Source organism: Carcharodon carcharias, chromosome 15, assembly GCF_017639515.1.
Source record: "Carcharodon carcharias isolate sCarCar2 chromosome 15, sCarCar2.pri, whole genome shotgun sequence".
NCBI classification, from domain to species: domain Eukaryota; kingdom Metazoa; phylum Chordata; class Chondrichthyes; order Lamniformes; family Lamnidae; genus Carcharodon; species Carcharodon carcharias.
This window is the reverse complement of record NC_054481.1, coordinates 99,366,409-99,386,386: the sequence shown is the minus strand read 5'-3', so window position 1 is coordinate 99,386,386 and position 19,978 is coordinate 99,366,409. Positions and strand designations below refer to the sequence as shown.

At 40.9% G+C, this 19,978-nt stretch overlaps 1 protein-coding gene across 2 annotated transcripts in view; it reads right to left on the bottom strand.

The window, feature by feature from the left end:
- Nucleotides 1–12,608: 12,608 nt before the first annotated feature.
- cdc42 (cell division cycle 42) overlaps nt 12,609–19,978 on the bottom strand; it is a 33,764-nt gene continuing 26,394 nt past the window's right edge. Inside the window, exon 6 of one of the 2 annotated variants that reach the window (XM_041207357.1) lies at nt 12,609–15,024. In XM_041207357.1, coding sequence (XP_041063291.1) covers nt 14,932–15,024 — 93 coding nt within the window. In that variant the 3' untranslated portion in view covers nt 12,609–14,931. Of the gene's footprint in view, nt 16,888–19,978 lie in introns of both variants that reach the window. The other variant, XM_041207358.1, reaches the window with a different exon arrangement.

The following is a 19,978-nucleotide window of genomic DNA, read 5'->3' as shown; positions in this document are numbered from 1 at the left end:
CTTTGCACAGTTATATGCTTTTTCCTTAAGTTAGATGCTTTCCTTAACTTCTTTAGTTAATCACGTATGGTGGGTCCTCTCCTTGGAGCTTTCCTTTATAGTAGGAATTTAATAATTGAGTATTCTGAAATATCCCCATAAATGTCTGCCACTGGTTCTCTATTGATCTATCACCTAGCCTCGTATCCCAGTTCACTTCGGCTAGCTCAGCTTTCATGCCCACATATTTGCCCTCGTCTAAAGTTTAAAATACTAGTCTTAGGTCCACTCTTCTCCCGTTCAAACTGGATGTAAGATTCAATCATATTGTGGTCGTTGCTACCTAGTGGTGCCTTCATTAGATGCCAGCAGCAGAGAGACACAAGGTAGGCACTCTTCCCCACTTCCTACTAGAGCGAGTTAGGAGGTTGGAACTTATTTTTTACACTGTGCTCAAGTACTGACTTGTTCTAAATTAGGTCCACGCATTTAGGGAGGGTGAGTTGGGGTATGCGAAGCAAGGTGTTATGAAGCTTCTGCATCCTTTTACATTCTGTACCGAGGGCAGGATTTCCTCTGCATAATGAATTTAAAACATGTCATTCTGTGCTGGTAGCTGACAGAGGCTGAAATTATTGTTCCAGTTTCCGCGGACTGAAAACTTGATACAGTTCTTCAGAAGCAATCTGATGTGTTTGACTGAAGAGCAATGTTGTGCAAAGAGAGAGAAAAAAATAATTTCCGATACTGCTGAGCTCAAGTATTCTCTAAGCCTCAAGAAAACCACAAATGTGCACTGAGGCTCACTTCCTTTACGCACATTCAGCCTTAAACTAGCAAGCAATTGGTTCAGTATTTCCAACCCAAATATACAGGCTAATGCTGGTCCTTATTTTCTAAATATTGTATTTCAATAGTGCGATCCATTTATATTACTTTATAAACTATGTTTGTAGGCCATAAACTATGTTTGTAGGCCATCGAGAAAGCTAGATTAACAGTCGGGGCACCAACACAGAAGACTGTATAAATCAACAAGAAAAACATGCATTTATTTAGCACCTTTTATGACCACTGGACATCTCAAAGCACCTTACAGCAACAAAACACTTTTGTGAAGTGTAGTCACTGTTGCAACATAGAAAAGGCAGCAGCCAATTTGTGCACAGCAATCTCCTACAGAACAGCCATGTGATAATGAGCAGATATATTTTTTGTGATGTTGATTGAGGGATAAACATTGGTCAGGACAGGAGGTATAACTCTGCTGTTCTCTTCAAAATAGTGCCACTTGATCTTTCATGTCAACATGAGAAGGCAGACAGGGCCTCGGTTTAACGTCTCAAACAAAAGATGCCATCACCGCCATTGCCAACTGTCCCTCAGTACTGTACTGGAGCGTCAGCCTTGATTTTTATGCTCAAGTCCTGGAACGGGACTTGTACCTGGAAACTTGTAACTCAGAGGCACTGGGTCACCACCGAGTAGGTGACAAATTGTATTTTAAATCCTGCAGCATATAAATTGAGACGTATGAAGTTCAGGCCTAAAAAAAAACTAAGTCATTATGGGGAAGCTAGATTGCCATAGCAAGGATGATGATCACATGGATTAGATTTTGCAGTTGGCATTTGTCCATGGGTTTTCTGTGTGAACAGGGCAAACAACTGTGTATCTACTTAACTAATTCTTCAATCTGAATGGTTATGAGCAGCGCAGAGTCAAAACTATGAAGTGTAAGTGAGAAAATTGAATTCAATGCCAAATCATGTACAGAAAGCGAGATAAAGAGAGGGAAAGAAAGAAAAGATTAAGAGATGAGACAATGTTTTTTTCTTAATCCTCAATAACTAAAATCTGAACGAATGAAATTCCACAAATTTAATTTTCAGTACCAGAGAGGTTGTTTAGCAGTAATCAAGACATAGCGCCATTTAAAAAATTTAAATTGGAATAGACAAGCCTTAACTTTTTCTTACGAGTTTAGTGGGTATATATCAGGCAAGCAACTTTATCTCAGTCCATGTATTTCAATGCCGAGCATGTCAGGAAGATGCTGGAATACAGCATCAGGAGAAGGCAAACTGACAGCAATTTCAGGATTTGCACATCTAACTGCACATGTACAGTGGCTGAAAGTTGCTGTTCGGTTTACACTTTAATAGCCGCACCATTATTTTTACCACAAAATCAAGGCCATGATGTAGTTGGAGCTTAAGATGTTCTGGGAAGGAAAATTCAAAGGAGCAATTTTGTAACTGATATGTGTGTCGCAGCTATCTGACATTAGGCAGGAAAACAAGAGGTCACTTTAACAGTGGAACATGCAGGTTCTATTTGAGACCAGACACCTGCTTTACCATGATAAAAGAAAAATACTGCAGATGCTGGAAATCTGCTCCCAAAGCACTCTTCTCTACACTGGGGCAACTAACATAGAAACTAAGAGCAGGAGTAGGCCATTCAGTTCTTCGAGCCGGCTCTGCCATTCAATATGATTATGGCTGATCCTCTATCTCAACGCTTTATTCCCACTTTCTCTTCATACCCCTTGATGCCCCTAATATCCAAAAAAAAAAATCAATTTCTTTCTTGAATATACTCAGTGGCCCGGCCTCCATAGCCTTGTGTGGTAGAGAATTCCAGAGGTTGACCACCCTGAGTGAAGAAATGTTTCCTCATCAGTCCTAAATGGCCTGCCCCATACTCTGGGACTGTGGCCCCTGATTCTAGGCTCCCCAACAAAGGGAAACATACTCCCTGCATCTACTCGGTCTAGCTCTGTTAAAATTTTATAGGTTTCAATCAGATCCCCCCTCATTCTTCTAAAACTCTAGTGAATACAGGCCCAGTCGAACCAATCTCTCCTCATACGACAGTCCTGCCATCCCCAGTATCAGTCTAGTGAACCTTCACTGTGCTCCCTCTATGGCAAATATATCCTCTCTTAGGTAAGGAGACCAAAACTGCATTCCATACTCTAGGTGTGGTCTTACCAAGGCCTTGTATAGCTGCAGTAAGGCATCCCTACTTCTGAACTCAAATCCTCTTGCAATGAAGGCCAGCATACCATTTGCCTTCCTAATTGTTTGCTGCACTTGTTTATTTTCATTGACTGGTGTACAAGGACACCCAGATCCCTTTGTACATCCACATTTCCCAAGCGTACACACCAAAGCGTATAACTTCACATTTATCCGCATTATATTGCATCTGCTACATGGTTGCCCATTCACACAACTTGTCTAAATTGCCCTGAAGCCTCCTTGCATCCTCCTCATAATCCCACCCAGTTTTGTGCTGTCAGCAAACTTAGGAATATTGCATTTGGTTTCCTCATCCAGGTCATTTATATATATCGTGAATAGCTGGGGCCCCAAGCACTGATCCCTGCGGTACACCACCAGTCACCGCCTACAATCCGGGAAAAGACCCATTTATTCGTACTCTGTTTCCAGTCTGTCAACCAATTTTCAATCTATGCCAGTATGTTACCCCCGATCTCATGTGCTTTAATTTTGCCCACTAGCCTCTTGTGGGACCTTATCAAAAAAGCCTTCTTGAAATCCAAATACACCACATCTACTGGTTCTCCCCTAACTATTCTAGTAGTCCCATCCTCAAAAAACTCCAATAGATTAGTTAAGCATGATTTCCCTTTCATAAACCCATGCTGACTTTGGCTAATCTTGTTAATGCTTTCCAAGTGTTCTGTTACCAAGTCATTTGTAATAGACTCCAGCATTTTCCCCACTACTGATGTTAGGCTAACTGGTCTGTAATTCTGTTTATTCTCTCCCTCCTTTTTTAAATTGTGGGGCTACATTTGCCACCCTCAATCTGTTGGAACAGTTCGAGTCAATCGAATTTTGGAAGATGACCACCAATGCATCCAATAATTCAAGGGCCACTTACTTTAGTACTCTGGGATATAGATTATCAGGGCCTGGAGATTTTTCGGCCTTTAACCTCATTAATTTCTCTAGCACCATTTCCTTACCTACTGTTGATTTTCAATACCTCTCTCTCTCTAGACTCTTGGTTCCCTAACATTTCTGGGAAATTGTGTCTTCTTTTGTGAAGACAGAACCAAAATATGTGTTCAATTCTTCTGCCATTTCTTTGTTCCCCATTATAATTTCCCCGTTTCTGACTGTAAGGGGCCTACATATGTCTTTGCCAATCTTTCTCTATTCACATATTTATAGAAGTTTTTATAGTCAGTTTTTATGTTCCCTGCAAGTTTACTCTCATACTCCATTTCCCCCTTCTTGATCAATCTTTTTGTCCAATTTTGCTGAATTCTAAACTGCTCCTAACCCTCAGGCTTGCTGCTTTTTCTGACAATTTTATATGTCTCCTCCTTGGATCCAACACTATCCCTAATTTATTTTATAATCCATGGTTAAGCCACCTTTCCTGTTTTATTTTTGAGCCAGACAGGAATGAATAATTGTTGTAATTCATGCATATGTTCTGTAAATATTAGCCATTGCTATCCATCATGAACCCTTTTAGTAAGGTTCCCCAATCCATCATTGCCAACTCACGCCTCGTACTCTTGCAGTGCCCTTTATTTCGATTCAGGACTCTAGTTTCAGATTCAACTTCAACAATTCTATCATTTTATGGTTGCTCTTCCCCAAGGGACCATGGACAATGAGATTGTTGATAATTCCTTTCTCAATGCACAATACCTAGTCTAGGATAACCTGCACTCTAGTTGGTTCCTCAATGTATTGGTCTAAACAACCATCACGTACACACTCCGGGAAATGCTCCTCCACCGCATTATTACTAGTTTGGTTTGTCCAATCTATGTGTGAATTAAAAGTCACCCATGATTACAGTCGTACCCTTATTGCACGTGTCTCTAATTTCCTGTTTAATATCTTCCATCTCTGTTACTGTTTGGGGACCTATAGGAAACCCCCACCAACGTTTGCTGCCCCTTGGTGTTTCTTACCTCCACCCAAACAGGTTCCACATCATGATTTTCCAAGCCAATATCCTTCCTCACTATTGCATTGATTTCCTCCTTTACTAAGAGTGCTAACCGACCTCCTTTTCCTATTTGTCTGTCCTTCCTAAATATTGAATACCACTGGATGTTCAGTTCCCATTCTTGGTCACCCTGCAGCCATGTCTCCATAATTATAACTATATCCTCACCATTTATATCTATTTGCACTGTTAATTCATCTACCTTATTGCAAATGTTCCACGCATTAAGTTACAATGCTTTTAGACTTGTCTGTTTAACCTTGTTTGTCATTTTAGCTTTATTTTGCACTATGACCCCATTTGTCTTTTGTCCTTGTCTTTTCTGCCTTCCACTTTTGCTTCTTACTTTTCTGTCTTTCGTTTCAATCCTTGTTTCCCCCTCCTGTCTCCCTGCCTCAGGTTCCCATCCCTCTGCCATTCTAGTTTAAACCCTCCTCGACAGCACTAGCAAACATCAGCCCCACCGAAGACTTGGTCCCGGCCCTGCCCAGATGCAACCCACCCATTTGTACTGGTCCCACCTTCCCCAGAACCGGTCCCAATGTCCCAGGAATCTGAATCCTTCCCCATTTCTTCAGCCATGTATTTATTCGATATATCTTGTTATTTCTACTCGTGCTAGCACGTGGCACTGCTAGCGATCCTGAGATTACTACCTTTGAAGTTCTATTTTTTCATTTACATCTTAACTCCCTATATTCAGCTTATAGGACCTCATCCCTTTTTTTTTTAAACCTATGTCGTTGGTACCAATATGTACCCACGATCACTGGCTGTTCGCCCTCAGAATGCCCTGCAGCTTCTCCAAGACATCCTTGACTCTGGTACCAGAGAGGCAACATTCCATCCTAGAGTCTCTTACGCCCACAGAAACGCCTGTCTGTTCCCCTTACTATCGAATCCCCTATCACTATAGCCCTGCCAACTCTTCTTCCTCCCCTCTTGTGCAGCAGAGCCACCCATGGTGCCATGGACTTGGTTCCTGCTGCTTTCCCCTGAGAAGTCATCTTCTGCCATCAGTATCCAAAACAGTATATCAGTTAGAGAGACGGCCACAGGGGACTCCTGCATGACCTGTCTTTCTCTACTCTGTCTGCTGGTCACCCATCCCCTACCTAACTGTTCAGTCTTTACCTGCAGTGTGACCACTTCACTGAACATGCTGTCCATGACAATCTCAGTATCGAGGATGATCCACATTGAATCCACCCGCAGCTCCAGCTCCGAAATGCTGTTAAGTTAGTAGCAGCAGCTGAACACTTCCTGCACACACGGTCGCCAGGGACACTGGAATTTCCGTGGCTTCCCACATAGGGCAGGAGGAGCATATCACAGGTGCAAGCTCTGCTGCCATGACTTCCCTTTAGATTAAGCTCGTTAGTTACTCCCTTTAAAAAGATTCTAACTATGCTAGAGGCCTTATTCCACTCCAAACACTCCCACTGCAGTCCAAAGTCCTCACCTTATTTTGTTTAAGCTAATGGACTGCAGCAATTTAATTGGTAGAAAAAGTAGTAGGGGTACATACCTGACCCTACTTATCAATCAGTTGCCTCCCCTGCATCGCGTCACTTTTTGAATCGTGATGTCACTATGAACTCCACTGCCTGAAGGTCCTGAAGGTAAGCCTCTCCTCTCTGGTCTCAGCCTCTGCCTCTGCTTTTCACACCCTTTTATACTGCTTTCACTGGCCTCTCTTCTCCCATTAGCTTAAACAAAATAAGGTGAGGACTTTGGACTGCAGTGGGAGTGTTTGGAGTGGAATAAGGCCTCTAGCGTAGTTAGAATCCTTTTAAAGGGAGTAACTAACAAGCTTAATCTAAAAGAGAAGTCATGGCAGCAGAGCTTGCACCTGTGATATGCTCCTCCTGCCCTATGTGGGAAGCCACGGAAATTCCAGTGTCCCTGGCGACATCTCCAACCCTAACAGCAGCTTATAGTTAATTACTAAATTAAAGACTAAACTTTAGATAGTATTTAACCCTTAAGCTCCCCAGCCACCAATCTCCAAATGAAGCTCTCTACTGCAGCCAAACACAGCACTCCTGTGCAGACTAAACAGACTAGATGACCGCTTTTGGAACACCATCGCTCATTCTGCAAGCATGACCCAGGCCTTCCTGTTGCTTGCCACTTCAGCACACCACCTTGCTCTCATGCCCACATGTCCATCCTTGGCCTGCTGCAATGTTTCAGTGAAGCCCAATGCAAACTGGAGGAACAGCACCTCATCTTCCGCTTAGGCACTTTACAGCCTTCTGGATTTAACATTGAGTTCAACAACTTCAGACCATGAACCCTCTTCCTCTATTCTTATCCCTTTTTTAAATTCAATTATTTTACTTTTATTTATTAATGTTATCTTTTCCCCAAACCCCTCTCCCAAACCCCACCCTACAGGCTGTCACTTATTTCTACATTGTGCTTTCAGACTGCTGACCCTTGTTCTGCCGTTAACACATTCTGCTCTTACCTTTATGCCACTATCAGCACCTTTAGTCTTTAACACTACCATTAACACTCCCTTTGTCCTGTGTCCATGAGATCCTTGTCAAGCCTCTCCTTTGAGCTCCCACCTATCCCTGACCATCTATTTTGCTCCACCTTAAAACAGTATAAAATCTATCACATTTCTACTTCTCTGCAGCTCCAAAGAGTCATACAGATTTGCAACATTAACTCTGTTTCTCTCTCCACAGATGCTGCCAGACCTGCTGAGTTTTTCCAGCATTTTCTGTTTCTATACCTGCTTTACCATGATTTACAAACTAAAGTGAAGATCTATAAATGTGTTTGTAATACAGATAAGCATTCCAAAATACTTTCCAAAGAGGAAGGAGCAAAACCAAATGACAGCTGTCAAGTGAAGGGGGAAATTCATGAGCAACCAAAAGCTTGATCAATGGGTTCTGAGAAGACTTGAGTGTAGAATGGTGGAGAGGTTGAAGGAGGGACTTGCAGAAGCTGACGAAGGATTTGCTGACACAGGTCAGGTAGGGGATGCCAAAGACCGAAGAGTAAAAGAATGATTTGGGCCAGCGTGGAGAGGGCAGTGGGCGTTGGAAGGCTTAATGAGGTTTCCAAGTCAAGACGGAGCAACATTGTGGAGGGATTTCAAAATAATCATTTTAAATTCAGTGCAGAACCAGTGAGACAGCAAAGCCAAGCATAGGCAGCCAGAACTTGCTGCAGATTAGGATGCAAGCAGTTGTGTTTCCGGGAAGTGGAAGATAGGAGGCTAGCAAGGAAGACATGGGAGCAATTGAGCCCAAAAATGGCAAAAGTACGGATGAATTATTTAATAGCAGAGAGGCTAAGACAGACAAGTGTGGAGGTTTGAAAGAGCCTTTGGACAAAATGGGGATGGAGTGCAATGTGCAGATCCAGGTTGCGTAGATACTCAATTGCTTGTAGGTGTGGTATATTTTCCCTGCTTAAAAGATTGGTAAAGGTGAAAAAAAGTCTTTCAGCTTTTACCATAAGCCAGTTTAAAATGAATGATCAGGAAGCAAGCCCTGTTCTAGATGAATCCAATTACATTGGCAGTCCACCTGACCTCACATTGAACGATTGATGGTTATCCGTAATCCGAGGTATTACCAAGAATCACCTTACTGATAAACCAGAGAAACAGCTGATGATGTTTTGAAGGGGTATCTAACACCTAGATTGGGAAGCAAAATAATTCAACTTTAGATGAGCAGCATGTCCAAAAATACAATGTTCATAACTTTTATTTTGAAGAGTATCCAGAAAGTGGGGTTTCCAGAAATTGATTGGCCCTATAACGTGTGTGATAAGAACTTCATGCTTTGTCATCAGTTGCAGGATAAGCTTATTCCAGGCCTTTCCTTCAGCCTTTTCACAAAGCATAGACGTCACTGGTTAGGCCAGCATTTTTATTGCCCATCCCTAATTGCGCATGAGGTGGTGGTAAGCCACCTTGAAGCACTGCAGTCCACGTGTTGCATGAACACCTACAGTGTTATAAGGGAGTGCCAGAATTTTGACCCAACAGTGAAGGAACAGCGACATAGTTTCAAGTCAGAATGATGTGTGGCTTGGAGGGGAACTTGCAGGTGGTTGTGTTTCTATGCAGTTGCTGCCCATGTTCTTCTAGGTGGTAGAGGTCCGAGGATTGGAAGGTGCTGTCAAAGAAGCCTTGGTGAGTTGCTGCAGTGCATCTTGTAAATGATGCACACTCCCACCTCTCTGCATCGGTGATAGAAGGACTGAATGTTAAAGTGATCGATGAGGTGCCAATCAAGCCTAGTCTTGGATGGTTGAGCTTCTTGAGTGTTGGAGCTGCACTCAAGTGGAATGTATTCCATCACACACTGTGCTTGGGTTTTGAGAGTCAAGAGGAGAGTTACTTGCTGCAGAATTTCCAGTTTCTGACCTGCTCTTGGCCAGTATTTATATGGCTAGTCCAGTTCAGCTACTGGTCAATAGCAACCCCCAGAACATTGATAGTGGGTCTGCTGCATATTAACATAGAGTTTGCATGAGCCCAGCAAGTGAACACTCTGATGGCATCCTACACCAAAGGCCCTATAGCTATATCTTGGTGGCACCAATTCTTTCTGGAAAGGAAAAATCTTGCAAAAAAATTTAACATGACTACATAATTGCATATTGTCTATCAAAGACCACAAAGACCAGTTTAAACAAGTTCACCCATGATTAAGATTTGATTTGCCATCTAGCCGATTGTTGCCTTGCAAATACTCTGCTCAAGTTCTCTACAGAATGCTGCACCAGAAATGACTAACTTCATTTAGTTTTTAATTTCGGTTCCATTTAAGAATATTTTATACTTGTGCACTTTCCTTCCTTACTGCTGCTCAATACATTCAACTAATCATGGGGAAGGGCTGAGGTAGATCCCTGGGTTAGCAACCAGGGTAGTAGGGAACAGTGCAGAAACGATCGCTGCCGAGTTTGAGACGGCAGGGGAAATAATGGAAAAAAGCCAGGGTTCTGGCATCAACCCACTGGTCAGGAATTATGAAAGCATGCCTACAGAAACAGAACTAAATATGCACTAATTTCAACCAATGGTTTAGACGCAGTGTTAGGATGTATCAGTGTGAATACTAAACTGCAATCTAGCTTAAGTTTGGTGCATTTTATGTTACTCTTTAGAATAGGGGTGGGGATCCGAAACATTGAAATTTTTCCAAACGGCCTGTGGGGAGATTTCAAAATCCAGCCCCGTCTGCCCCCCAGCTGCTGCACTCTGGGCCAGCTGTCGCCATGTGCTGGTGCCTGAGCCTCGGCCGCAGTCGCCCAAGACCCAGGCTGTGGGGAGAGTACAAGGCCAGAGATCCAGGAGCAAGAGCTCAGAACAGTGATAGGAAGCTACCAGCTGCCGATTGGGTAATGAAGTGAGTGTAATCGAGGGCAGAGTGGGAAAGGAGGGTACAAGAGTAGTGAAAGGTTGAGCTGAATTTCAGGAATGCTGTGATTGACACAGAATCTGCACTCATTAAGAAAAAGCAACCTCAGCCATGCATTAAAGCAGTGGGTAAGTTGAGCATTTGTATTCTCTTAAAAACCAACACAATTAAAATTTTCTTCTATGCGCATGGCCCACAACTGATTTTGTCCATGTGTGAGTGGCCCTTGATAAGAAAAAGGTTCCCCAACCCTACTTTAGAACACATGGAAGACAGGTTGAAACCAGTCTTGCTGTGTGGACATTGATAACAGTTCTAATTGTAACTTCTCTTCTGTAGGAGTAGAAATAAGGGGCTATCTGCATCTGAACAAGTACCACATTGGGTTTTTGTTAATGTAAAGGCATTCACCAGGCAAATAAATTAGTCAGGCATTCATAGTCACAACCCTCACCCAAACTGAACAGGACAATATTCCTATATAATAATAATAATAATAATAGTTCTGTCGAAGGGTCATGAGGACTCGAAACATCAACTCTTTTCTTCTCCGCCGATGCTGCCAGACCTGCTGAGTTTTTCCAGGTAATTCTGTTTTTGTTTAGGACAATATTCCTTGCTGTTAGTCAACAATACTTGCATGCTTCAATTTATTTTCTTGATATTAAGATGCTGTGTGAGAACATTCCATTGTAGAAAAGTAGAGACCATAGGAAACAGATTTAAGGTGATTGTTGCTATTGGTCTTTTGCTGATGAAATCCTCTCAACATGAGTGGGTAGGATCTGAAATTGCCCGTGTGGGGTAGGAGCAAATTCAATTGCAGCTTTTTAAAGGACGGACTTGGGACAGGGAGAGTTCTTGCACAGCCAGCACAAATTCAAAACAGCCTTGTTGTAACTATTCAATGATTTATCACCAATTCACATTTTTGAGTTGCTCAGTATATTAGCAACAACATCTAGTGCCACTTCTGCCCTGTCTTATTTGAAGTTATCAGCATAGCAGTTGTGGTTATGGAGACATCACAAACCAGTTTGAAGAGTTGTTTGGGGGAGGAAGAAAAATCCAGCCATTCCACTCTGGCAGCTTGCCCTTCTAGTAATAAAGTGAGTTAAAGCAAGAATACAATCTTTTAAAGTCATTTGTAAAACAGAATAGGGCAATTCACTGATTGGGTCAGAAGGACAAACAAATTAAACAAGCTTCAAGAGAGCTATTTAGTTGAGATTATACTGCGTAGTGTTTATACTGGTATTGAACCCATTATTCAAATACTATATTGTACCCAGGAATAGTATAGGTTAAAAAATTCTAAGAATATTAAGAATAACATTTTTATTTTTGGCACTCACTTCACTTCCCTACTTTTAGGCCTGGACCTACAGCCACAAATAATTCAAGCAAAAATTAAAACCAAGCTCAATTACCTACGGTATTTATTAACAGGCCACTCATCATCTACCATCTTGTTTACTTTGGTCTGTAATTACAGTAATTAACTCAAACAGCCATCCTAGCTATCACTAAGAAGACAAACGAAGGTATTAAGATTCAGGAGTTCCACATGACAAGCTGCTATACAAGTTTAAGGTAGTGGCTTTCAGATAAAATGTGGAGCTGGGCAAAAAGCAGCAGGTACCAGACAAGTGATGTCAGACTGGGATGTACATTAGTTCTGCCCCTCTTTCCCAGTTTGATCTTTCCTCAGCTATATTGATTGTGACAAAACACATCTCAGCAACCTTCTGCAAGTTCAAATAAAGCACAAAATCTTGCCCCATTATATTGGGTGTTTAAGAGGCCCAGTTGAGGGCAAGAAAGCTCTGACGAAGCACAAGTTTCCATGCTCTGAGGGAAACTAAGAGGACAAGCCAGCAGCTCCCCAGCTTCTGTATGGGAACTGGGAGCTTGCATTCTACAACAGACATAGGGGACCACAAGTCCTTAACACCACTCAATGTTGATATTTCATATTCAAACAAAATAGACCAGGGCTGTTTATCAGTTGAGATACTTGCATCAACTTCAGTTGCAAGTTGAAAGGCGGGGTGGGGGGGTTATTGCAATATTTTGAATGGCAAGTTAAATTGCTTAAGCCAATACTTCCTCCATTCCTCCTCCCCCCAACCCCACCCCCAATTACAAATCTGGATATCTGGTTCAAAGTGAGGACAAGTAGATTTAAGATACCAAAAAACACTAAGTAATGAAGACAGGAGAAAATTAAAATGTACCATTTTAATGTTGAGTAGGAAAAATACATTACTTACATGCTACATAAGACTAGAATTATCACTAGGCTTCAAGACAAATGTTTCCATACAGATACCTTACAGCTAGAATCTCCAGACTTTCACTAAGAGCTACACAAGATCAGTGTTCCATAAAGTCTATTGTGGTGGTTAAAGGGTGAAATAGTGGGTGTCATTCAATATTTTCCAGTGCTGGTGTTACAGGTCCTGATGACAGCATTTGCTGTCGTTCTTCATGTGCAAACAACTACGATGCTTGTTGTGATCAAAACAAAGAACCACATTAAAATTCCAATGTGAATGCAATTTGAGATCTATCCATTCTGGTAAAATGTATGGAATGCCATTTATCAATGGCCTGTAGGTCTTCATACAAACGTATACTTGCAAGGGACAGAAATCTGGTGTGCAACTTAAGTATTTAAACTTAGTCACTACCACTTGCACCAGATCCCATACAAAAGGGCTGCTGAAAATGAAATACATTATAAGTCAACTTAAAAGCACTATGGAAGGCCATTTCAGCTTTTCAAACGTAACTTTAAGCAACAGTTGGCATCTATGCAGTTTGCTGCATTGTCTACTTTAGGTCCTTACTCTGCAACCCACCATGTGTGACTAGTATATCAATTCCCTACTCTAAATCAAGTCCCTTTCCCAGGGAGTCGCTATTGGCAATAAATATTAATATTGCATGGCACATGGTTTCATTTGGAAGGTTGCATGATTATTGTAGCACCTAGTGTCATCAATGTGCACTCTAATTCAGAATAGCTGCTCCATTTAAAGCAAATGCCAGGTGAGACTGAAGTGTTTCAACATTCAGTTACTATTACTCACATGAATCTTACTTGGAAGTGTTTGTAGTTATGGCTGTGTCTTTAAGTTTGCCAAAAGCTTCATTGTTGCCTTAATCTCATTCCACCTATTGTTTTTAGCAAAGCATGGTGTGCAAGTTTAGACCGCTTTATGTAGTATGAGTGAAGCAAACATGGAGTTCAGACTTACCTCAGTTTGAACATGCTTTCTCTTCAGAGTTAAGAATCATTTACTTCTAGATTAAGACTGTAGCTAAAAAAAAAAATGCATACCTAACTGGGTAGCTTAGTCAGACTTGCCAGCATTGATGCTGGCCATTAAATAGCCAGGCATCATTTGCTAAACCCCCAAACACCAGTTAGAAGATTAAATTTTAGCTGGCAATCTCGCCTGAACATGACCAGTGTACACAGATGCAGAACAAAGCCAATGTCATTTAATTTACTCAAAGTCTTCATACAGCATAGCTTTTATGAGCCAAGTGGCAATCAATCTCAATACAACTCATCAATAAAGGCCATTAAGGTACAAGTTTAATATTTTGAAAATGCATATACAAAGAACTCAACATGAAATAAAGCTTTTGTTTTAAACCAAAAAAGTTACAAGGACGATGGAACATGACACATCAAATGGAAAAAAAAAATCAAAAGATTTGGTAAAAATTTTAACACTGAATTCTACAAAGGATCCTTAGCATTTATTATTCCCACAGGAATCCAGTCTGCACTTACAAGTATCTCCCACACCACTCCCAAGCACAACAGTCCATCAACAGCCTTTTAGCTGCTCAAGCATCTGGCAGAGTCCAACAGATTTCAGATCCAATACCTAGCTTAGTCTAAAGTCTTCCTGCAGTGTCACTGGGACTGCAGCAAAATTAAATCAAATTCAGTAAGGTTTCATATCCAGCTTTGAACTGTGGCAATGGTGAGATTCCAAACATGGGTTGCAGCTGGAGAGAACATTTTATAAAAGCAGTGTAAAGCACTGGTGGGAGCAATTTGAAGTAAAGTGATAAATTAGCCAAAATATTGCCACTAAAAATCACCACAAAAGATACATGGGCCCCAATTTTTTTTTAAAGTCTGGTGATAATAGGACTAATTCAGCTCGACGACAACAAAAGGTAGAACAATGGTCCTAAGTTGTTGGATGTGGCACTTGGGAGTGTGGCAACATCTTAAAAAGCCATTAGTTGATCATTAAACAGAAGCAATTACTGTGCAAGTCTCAGGTTTGTGGTAAGGAATTTTAGAACAGCAGATTAAAACCTAGTTTATGGATAAGTATCCAGTGGAAAATAAATCGAACAAAAAATTCATTGACTACTTAAATGTTACATCAGAAGGGGGAAAATTTACCATTGGCTATTCTATTCCTCCCAACATCGCACTCGTGGTTGTGTGCAGGGTGTTATTGCAAGATGATTTTTTTTTAAACAATGCTTCAATATGTCAGCCTGCAGACACTGTTCATAACAGTGAACAAGGGCGTCTTTTCTTCTTGGGTTCTGGTGGCTCCAGGGCTGCCAATATCGCTTCGTCAAATACATTCTTTAGTCCTTTCTGGAAAGTGGGAGAGAAAAGGTGGGGTCTCATTGTTACAGATTCAAAATAAAAACAAGAACCAAAAAAGAAAACACTTGGGAAGCAAACCTAGCTGACATAAAATGTTAAAGCAGCACAGAAAATGTTAAAAAGATATGTTTAGAACATCTGTAGGATTAGAACCAGAAAAAAGGATTCAAATTTGTGCCTTGTCAAGGACAATCTTGGTGGAATTGTTTCTCATCTGACTGGTCTCCTTAAACCCATCCAACAGCACCAGGTTACTGTCCTCCACCTGATTTAGTATCACTTCCCAAGTTCTACCAATTGAGTACCAATGGAAGTTATACAGTGAAGGTCTCATTACTTGATTACAGCTCAATAGCTGCAATAACCGGTGCAAAAAAAAAAGTATCTTGGAAGTTTGTCTTAAATCAAGTTACACTAAATCTACTTTGGGCAAGGAAAGTTTGCTCAAAAAGGTTAAGTTCCACCAGGACAGTGCTTCATCACCCTTCCCTGCCACCCCCAAAATAACAGCACCGGAATGAATCATCTAGAAACGTGCATTGCCTTCTTGTGCATACAATTTACCAAATACATAAATTTTAAAGCTTGCACCTGGGATGTTGGCACCATAACATGCTGATATTTACTGTACACAAACTTACTACGCGTAACAGCTACCAATAACAACCTTGGCTCTTTGGCCAAAAGGTTCTATAGCTAAATTCTGCCTTGCATCAAATAAAGACATCTTCCACGAAGGAGATTTAAGACTGCTATTGGCAAAGTTGCTGGGACTCATGGTAGTATCTATAACATTCAACATTTCTTACATCTTGCTGACAAATAAGACAAAGGATTAAGTAAGATAGTAAAGCACCCAACTAACATTTATACAAAAGGCTGGCACTATACACTATGTCCGAAGTTTATTCCATTTACGTGGAAGCTAGAATGCTGCTCATCCAGCAAAAAATTAGCTGCAGCTAAATTAGAATATTTAGCACAACACTGCAGTTTGTTGCAATATTGCTTAAAGAACTGTCTCCACATGAGAATCTCCATTTGCTTTGCCAGCTACACAGATTGAACAGCTTAAATCTTCAGCACCAAACTCACTGCACTTTGCAAATCAAAGTTTGTTTTGCAATAGATTACTTAATTTTATTCAAGAGTGGAGGTACTTGTGAACAAAAGATTTTTTAAAAACTAGCAACAGTCTAAAGAGGAGAAAGAAAGCACTAAATTTATTGGAAGGTTTATGGCTACAACTATTGCTATGGGACTAAGTAGCAAAAGATCTGCTGTTAAAGCTCAGGCACAGAATTCACAGTAGAGGCAGGGGCAATAATGCAATGTAACCACATGTGGCACTATTCAATTGAAATAAATTTAGCCAACTTGATAACAGCTACAAAGGTGACAGACACCCTTTTGTTGTTTGCCACATAGGTGAAGGATAGAGAAAGCAAGAGAAGACATCAAAAATCCATATAGAATGCCATTAGCTCCATTTATGCAGGTCTCCAATATGGTGAGCCAGAGAACTCATTTGAACCAACTTTATTTCAACCAAATCAACAGCAAGACACCCACAAAAAGGTGCAACTGTACAATACCTAAAAGAGTACATCACAATTACAGGAGTAGAAAGTTTTAGGAAAGGTCCAAAATGGCACCCAGCAACTTTTACATATCCATAAGGAGAGAATGGAACAGTTTAAAAAGGATGCATTTGAACAGCACTTCTATAGGATTGGATACAGAGAAAGGATGGAGGGACACTTAGAATATACAGCATTTCCGCTTCCTTTGAGTTTCCGGTGGCTCGAGGGCAGCTAGGATTGCCTCATCAAAAACATTCTTCAGACCTCTCTACAAGACAAGGTTGGGGTGGGGTGGGAAGGAGGAGAAAGAAGGAAAGAGAGAAAAAGAGGGATGGGAGTGGAAAAACAGCATGAAATTAGAGGAGAGACTCAGGTTAGAAGCAAGACAGTTTTAACAGCACCCATTTAACCAGGGATTAAGAGTACCCAACATACACAACTAAAAGCAAATCAGCATTGGTGTTAACAATGGGCAGGTTGGTTCAGAACAGGACCATTCTGATGAAGAACTGCACTAAAAACCAACTTGCCATTTCTTCAATGCTGACTGGCTCACTTTATTCCAAGTTCTGGTGTTTAAGAAGTTCTGTTGTCCTCACATTCAAATTTACTTTGTAACTCCTGAAGGGAAAAGGGGGTGGGGGAAGGCTTCACGTAATAGGGTAGACCTGAGTGCGTGCAGAAAGATCGTGCTAACCTGCCCATTATTCCTAGATGGAGATGACCACCTGTAAATTGGTGTGCCATGATACTCTATCAATTACTGCTCTTCAAAGCAGAAAACTGACAAGTGGTAGTAGTGAGGGTTTTCAGCATTGGAAAAGGGACAGGGCCAAGCTGACATTTCAGCTGGATACCCTAAATCATACCACAGCGTTGCCATCTGAAATGTGTGTTTTAAGGTGCTGAAAGGCTACATATAGATTCCCAGTATCTTTCACTTTTCAATGAAAAGTAGGTTGTAATCATAGCAAAATTTCATACTGCTGTAAAAAAGATTTTAAAATTCTCTCACTAGTCAATACTTCACAGTTAAACAGTTAGGACTCACAACTGGAGGTTCTGGAGCTCCAATCCTAAACTGTCCTTCAAATTTCTAAAAATGAGTTTGTTCCAAACTTGTATAAAAATAGCTTAAGAAGTAGCCTAAAAAGTAATTTGTTGCTTTTGTAGATCAAGTTCAGTGCTTCAAGCTCTGCAAGTTCTTTAAGCAGATAAGGACTTAACATTAATTTAAACTAAGACCAAATTGTGGTGGTGGGAGGGGGTGTGGAGAGAGATCAAAATGCAATAAAACAATTGCAGAGGGAAAGGAATCACTTTGTTAGCAGCTGTACAAACTATAAAGTCAGATTTAATTCTTAAAATGTGCCAAAACTGCTCATTTATCCTGCATAGGCAAGGGCGAAACTACAATTGACTACTAAAAATTCCAATCATCCCAAACTGAGATGCAGAGGCTGCATTTATTCAAAGAGTGGAATAAACCACCACTACTAGGCTCATGAACAGCCACAAGCAAGACAAAAACTACTAGCATTATGGAGCCATGCCCCAGTTTGAGAAGTGTGCAGGGAAATGGTGGTTGAAAGCTAAAAAGAATAAAAGTAGGACCAGACAAGTTTAATGCCTGGTAGTGCGCTAAGTAGTGCGCTATTTAAAAAGAGTCATTTGTCAGCAACCATATTGATCTTAATGCCCAACCTTAATGACAGAAGGGGATGTAAAAACAGATCCACCTCAACTTTCTCCTGCTCCGACCCCAAACTGAAGTTAACATTCTTTCAACAACCAAGCTTTTCTTTCAAGGAAAATCCCATTTATTTAGATTGAAACCTCTACACTGCAAAGTAACTTGTATTTTTTAAATAACAAAGGTCATCCAGTGGATTGATCTTTCTCTTCTCCAACCATGCCACCCACCCCACCAACTCCAACACAGGAACATGGCCTGTTACAGGCGTATTTCAGGGCCAGGAGTTAAAACCAGAGCCATCTTGGTCTCTACAGGTTACATAGCATCCGCAGTTTTTTGTTTTTAACATAATAAATTACTTTGATGTTTATCCATTATACAAAAAAAGTGAGTTATTTTAATGAAAGCAGCCATTTATGTAATGCACAAAATTCCAATATACCTAACCCAAAATTTAACAACTGACATTTAAACTAGATATCCAAATGAGCCATCCTGAAAAAGGTCAATGTTCAGAGGACATGATAAAATAGCATTTAGGTGGCAAGACTAGTATAATGGATGGATGGATGAGATCAAATGGCCTTCATCCAAGCTCATCTTACAAAGTTGCAAAACTCTGCAGCCGGCATCATTAAATATAGTTAAATGACAGATCAGAAGCAAATTAAAATAGGCACTGGCCCCATTTTTCCAATTTAATAAACTCTCTAAACAAAAGGAACAGAATAGAACTCTATTATCATGGATTCATATTTTGCAGCTTTGTCTGTCCCATAACATCTCAAAATATTATATTGTACTTAATAGTTTAAACTGCCTGTCAGGAATAGACAGCATCAACAAGCCCTTTGACAACTTCAGATATTTTACTAGAAGTGTCAAACCAGGGAACATTTTGCAGCTCGTTGAGACCCTGTTGACACTAAGTAATATCAGCAATTGAATTATTCACAAGTATTTTGCACAAATCAGGTTAAACACAAAGCTAGAAACAGATCAGACAGCAGCTAAGTTCTGGTAGATTCATATTGGAAAGTACCTTGTCAATACAGTCTCAGTAGGTTCTCTGGCCTGTCGGCTTTCCAAATTCTGCAGTATTTTGCTCTTGTCATTTTAAAGCAATTTTTTTCTTTATTCTTTCATGGACATGGGTGTTACCGGCAAGGCAAGCATTTGTTGCCCATCCCAAACTGAGTGGTTTGCTAGGCCTTTTCAGAGAGTTTTAAGGAGTCAACCACAATACTGTGTCACATGTAGGCCAGACCAAGTAAGAATAACATTTCCTTCCTTTCCAGGGCATTGGTGAGACCGCACCTCGAATATTGTGCACAGTTTTGGTCTATTTAAGTAAGAATGTAAATGCAATGGGGGCTGTTCAAAGGAGGTTTATTAGATTGATACCTGGAATGAATGCATTGCCTTCTGAGGAAAGGTTGGACAGACTGGGCTTGTTTCCACTGGAGTTTAGAACAGTGAGGGGTAACTTGATTGAAGTGTACAAGATCCTGAATGGCCTTGACAAGATGTTTCCTCTTGTGGGTGAGTCCAGAGCTAGGGGGCACTGTTGTAAAATTATAGGTCACCCTTTTAGGGCAGAGATGAGAAATTTTCTGAGAGTTGTGCGACTTGGGAACTCTCTGCCCCTGAAGGTGAGATCATT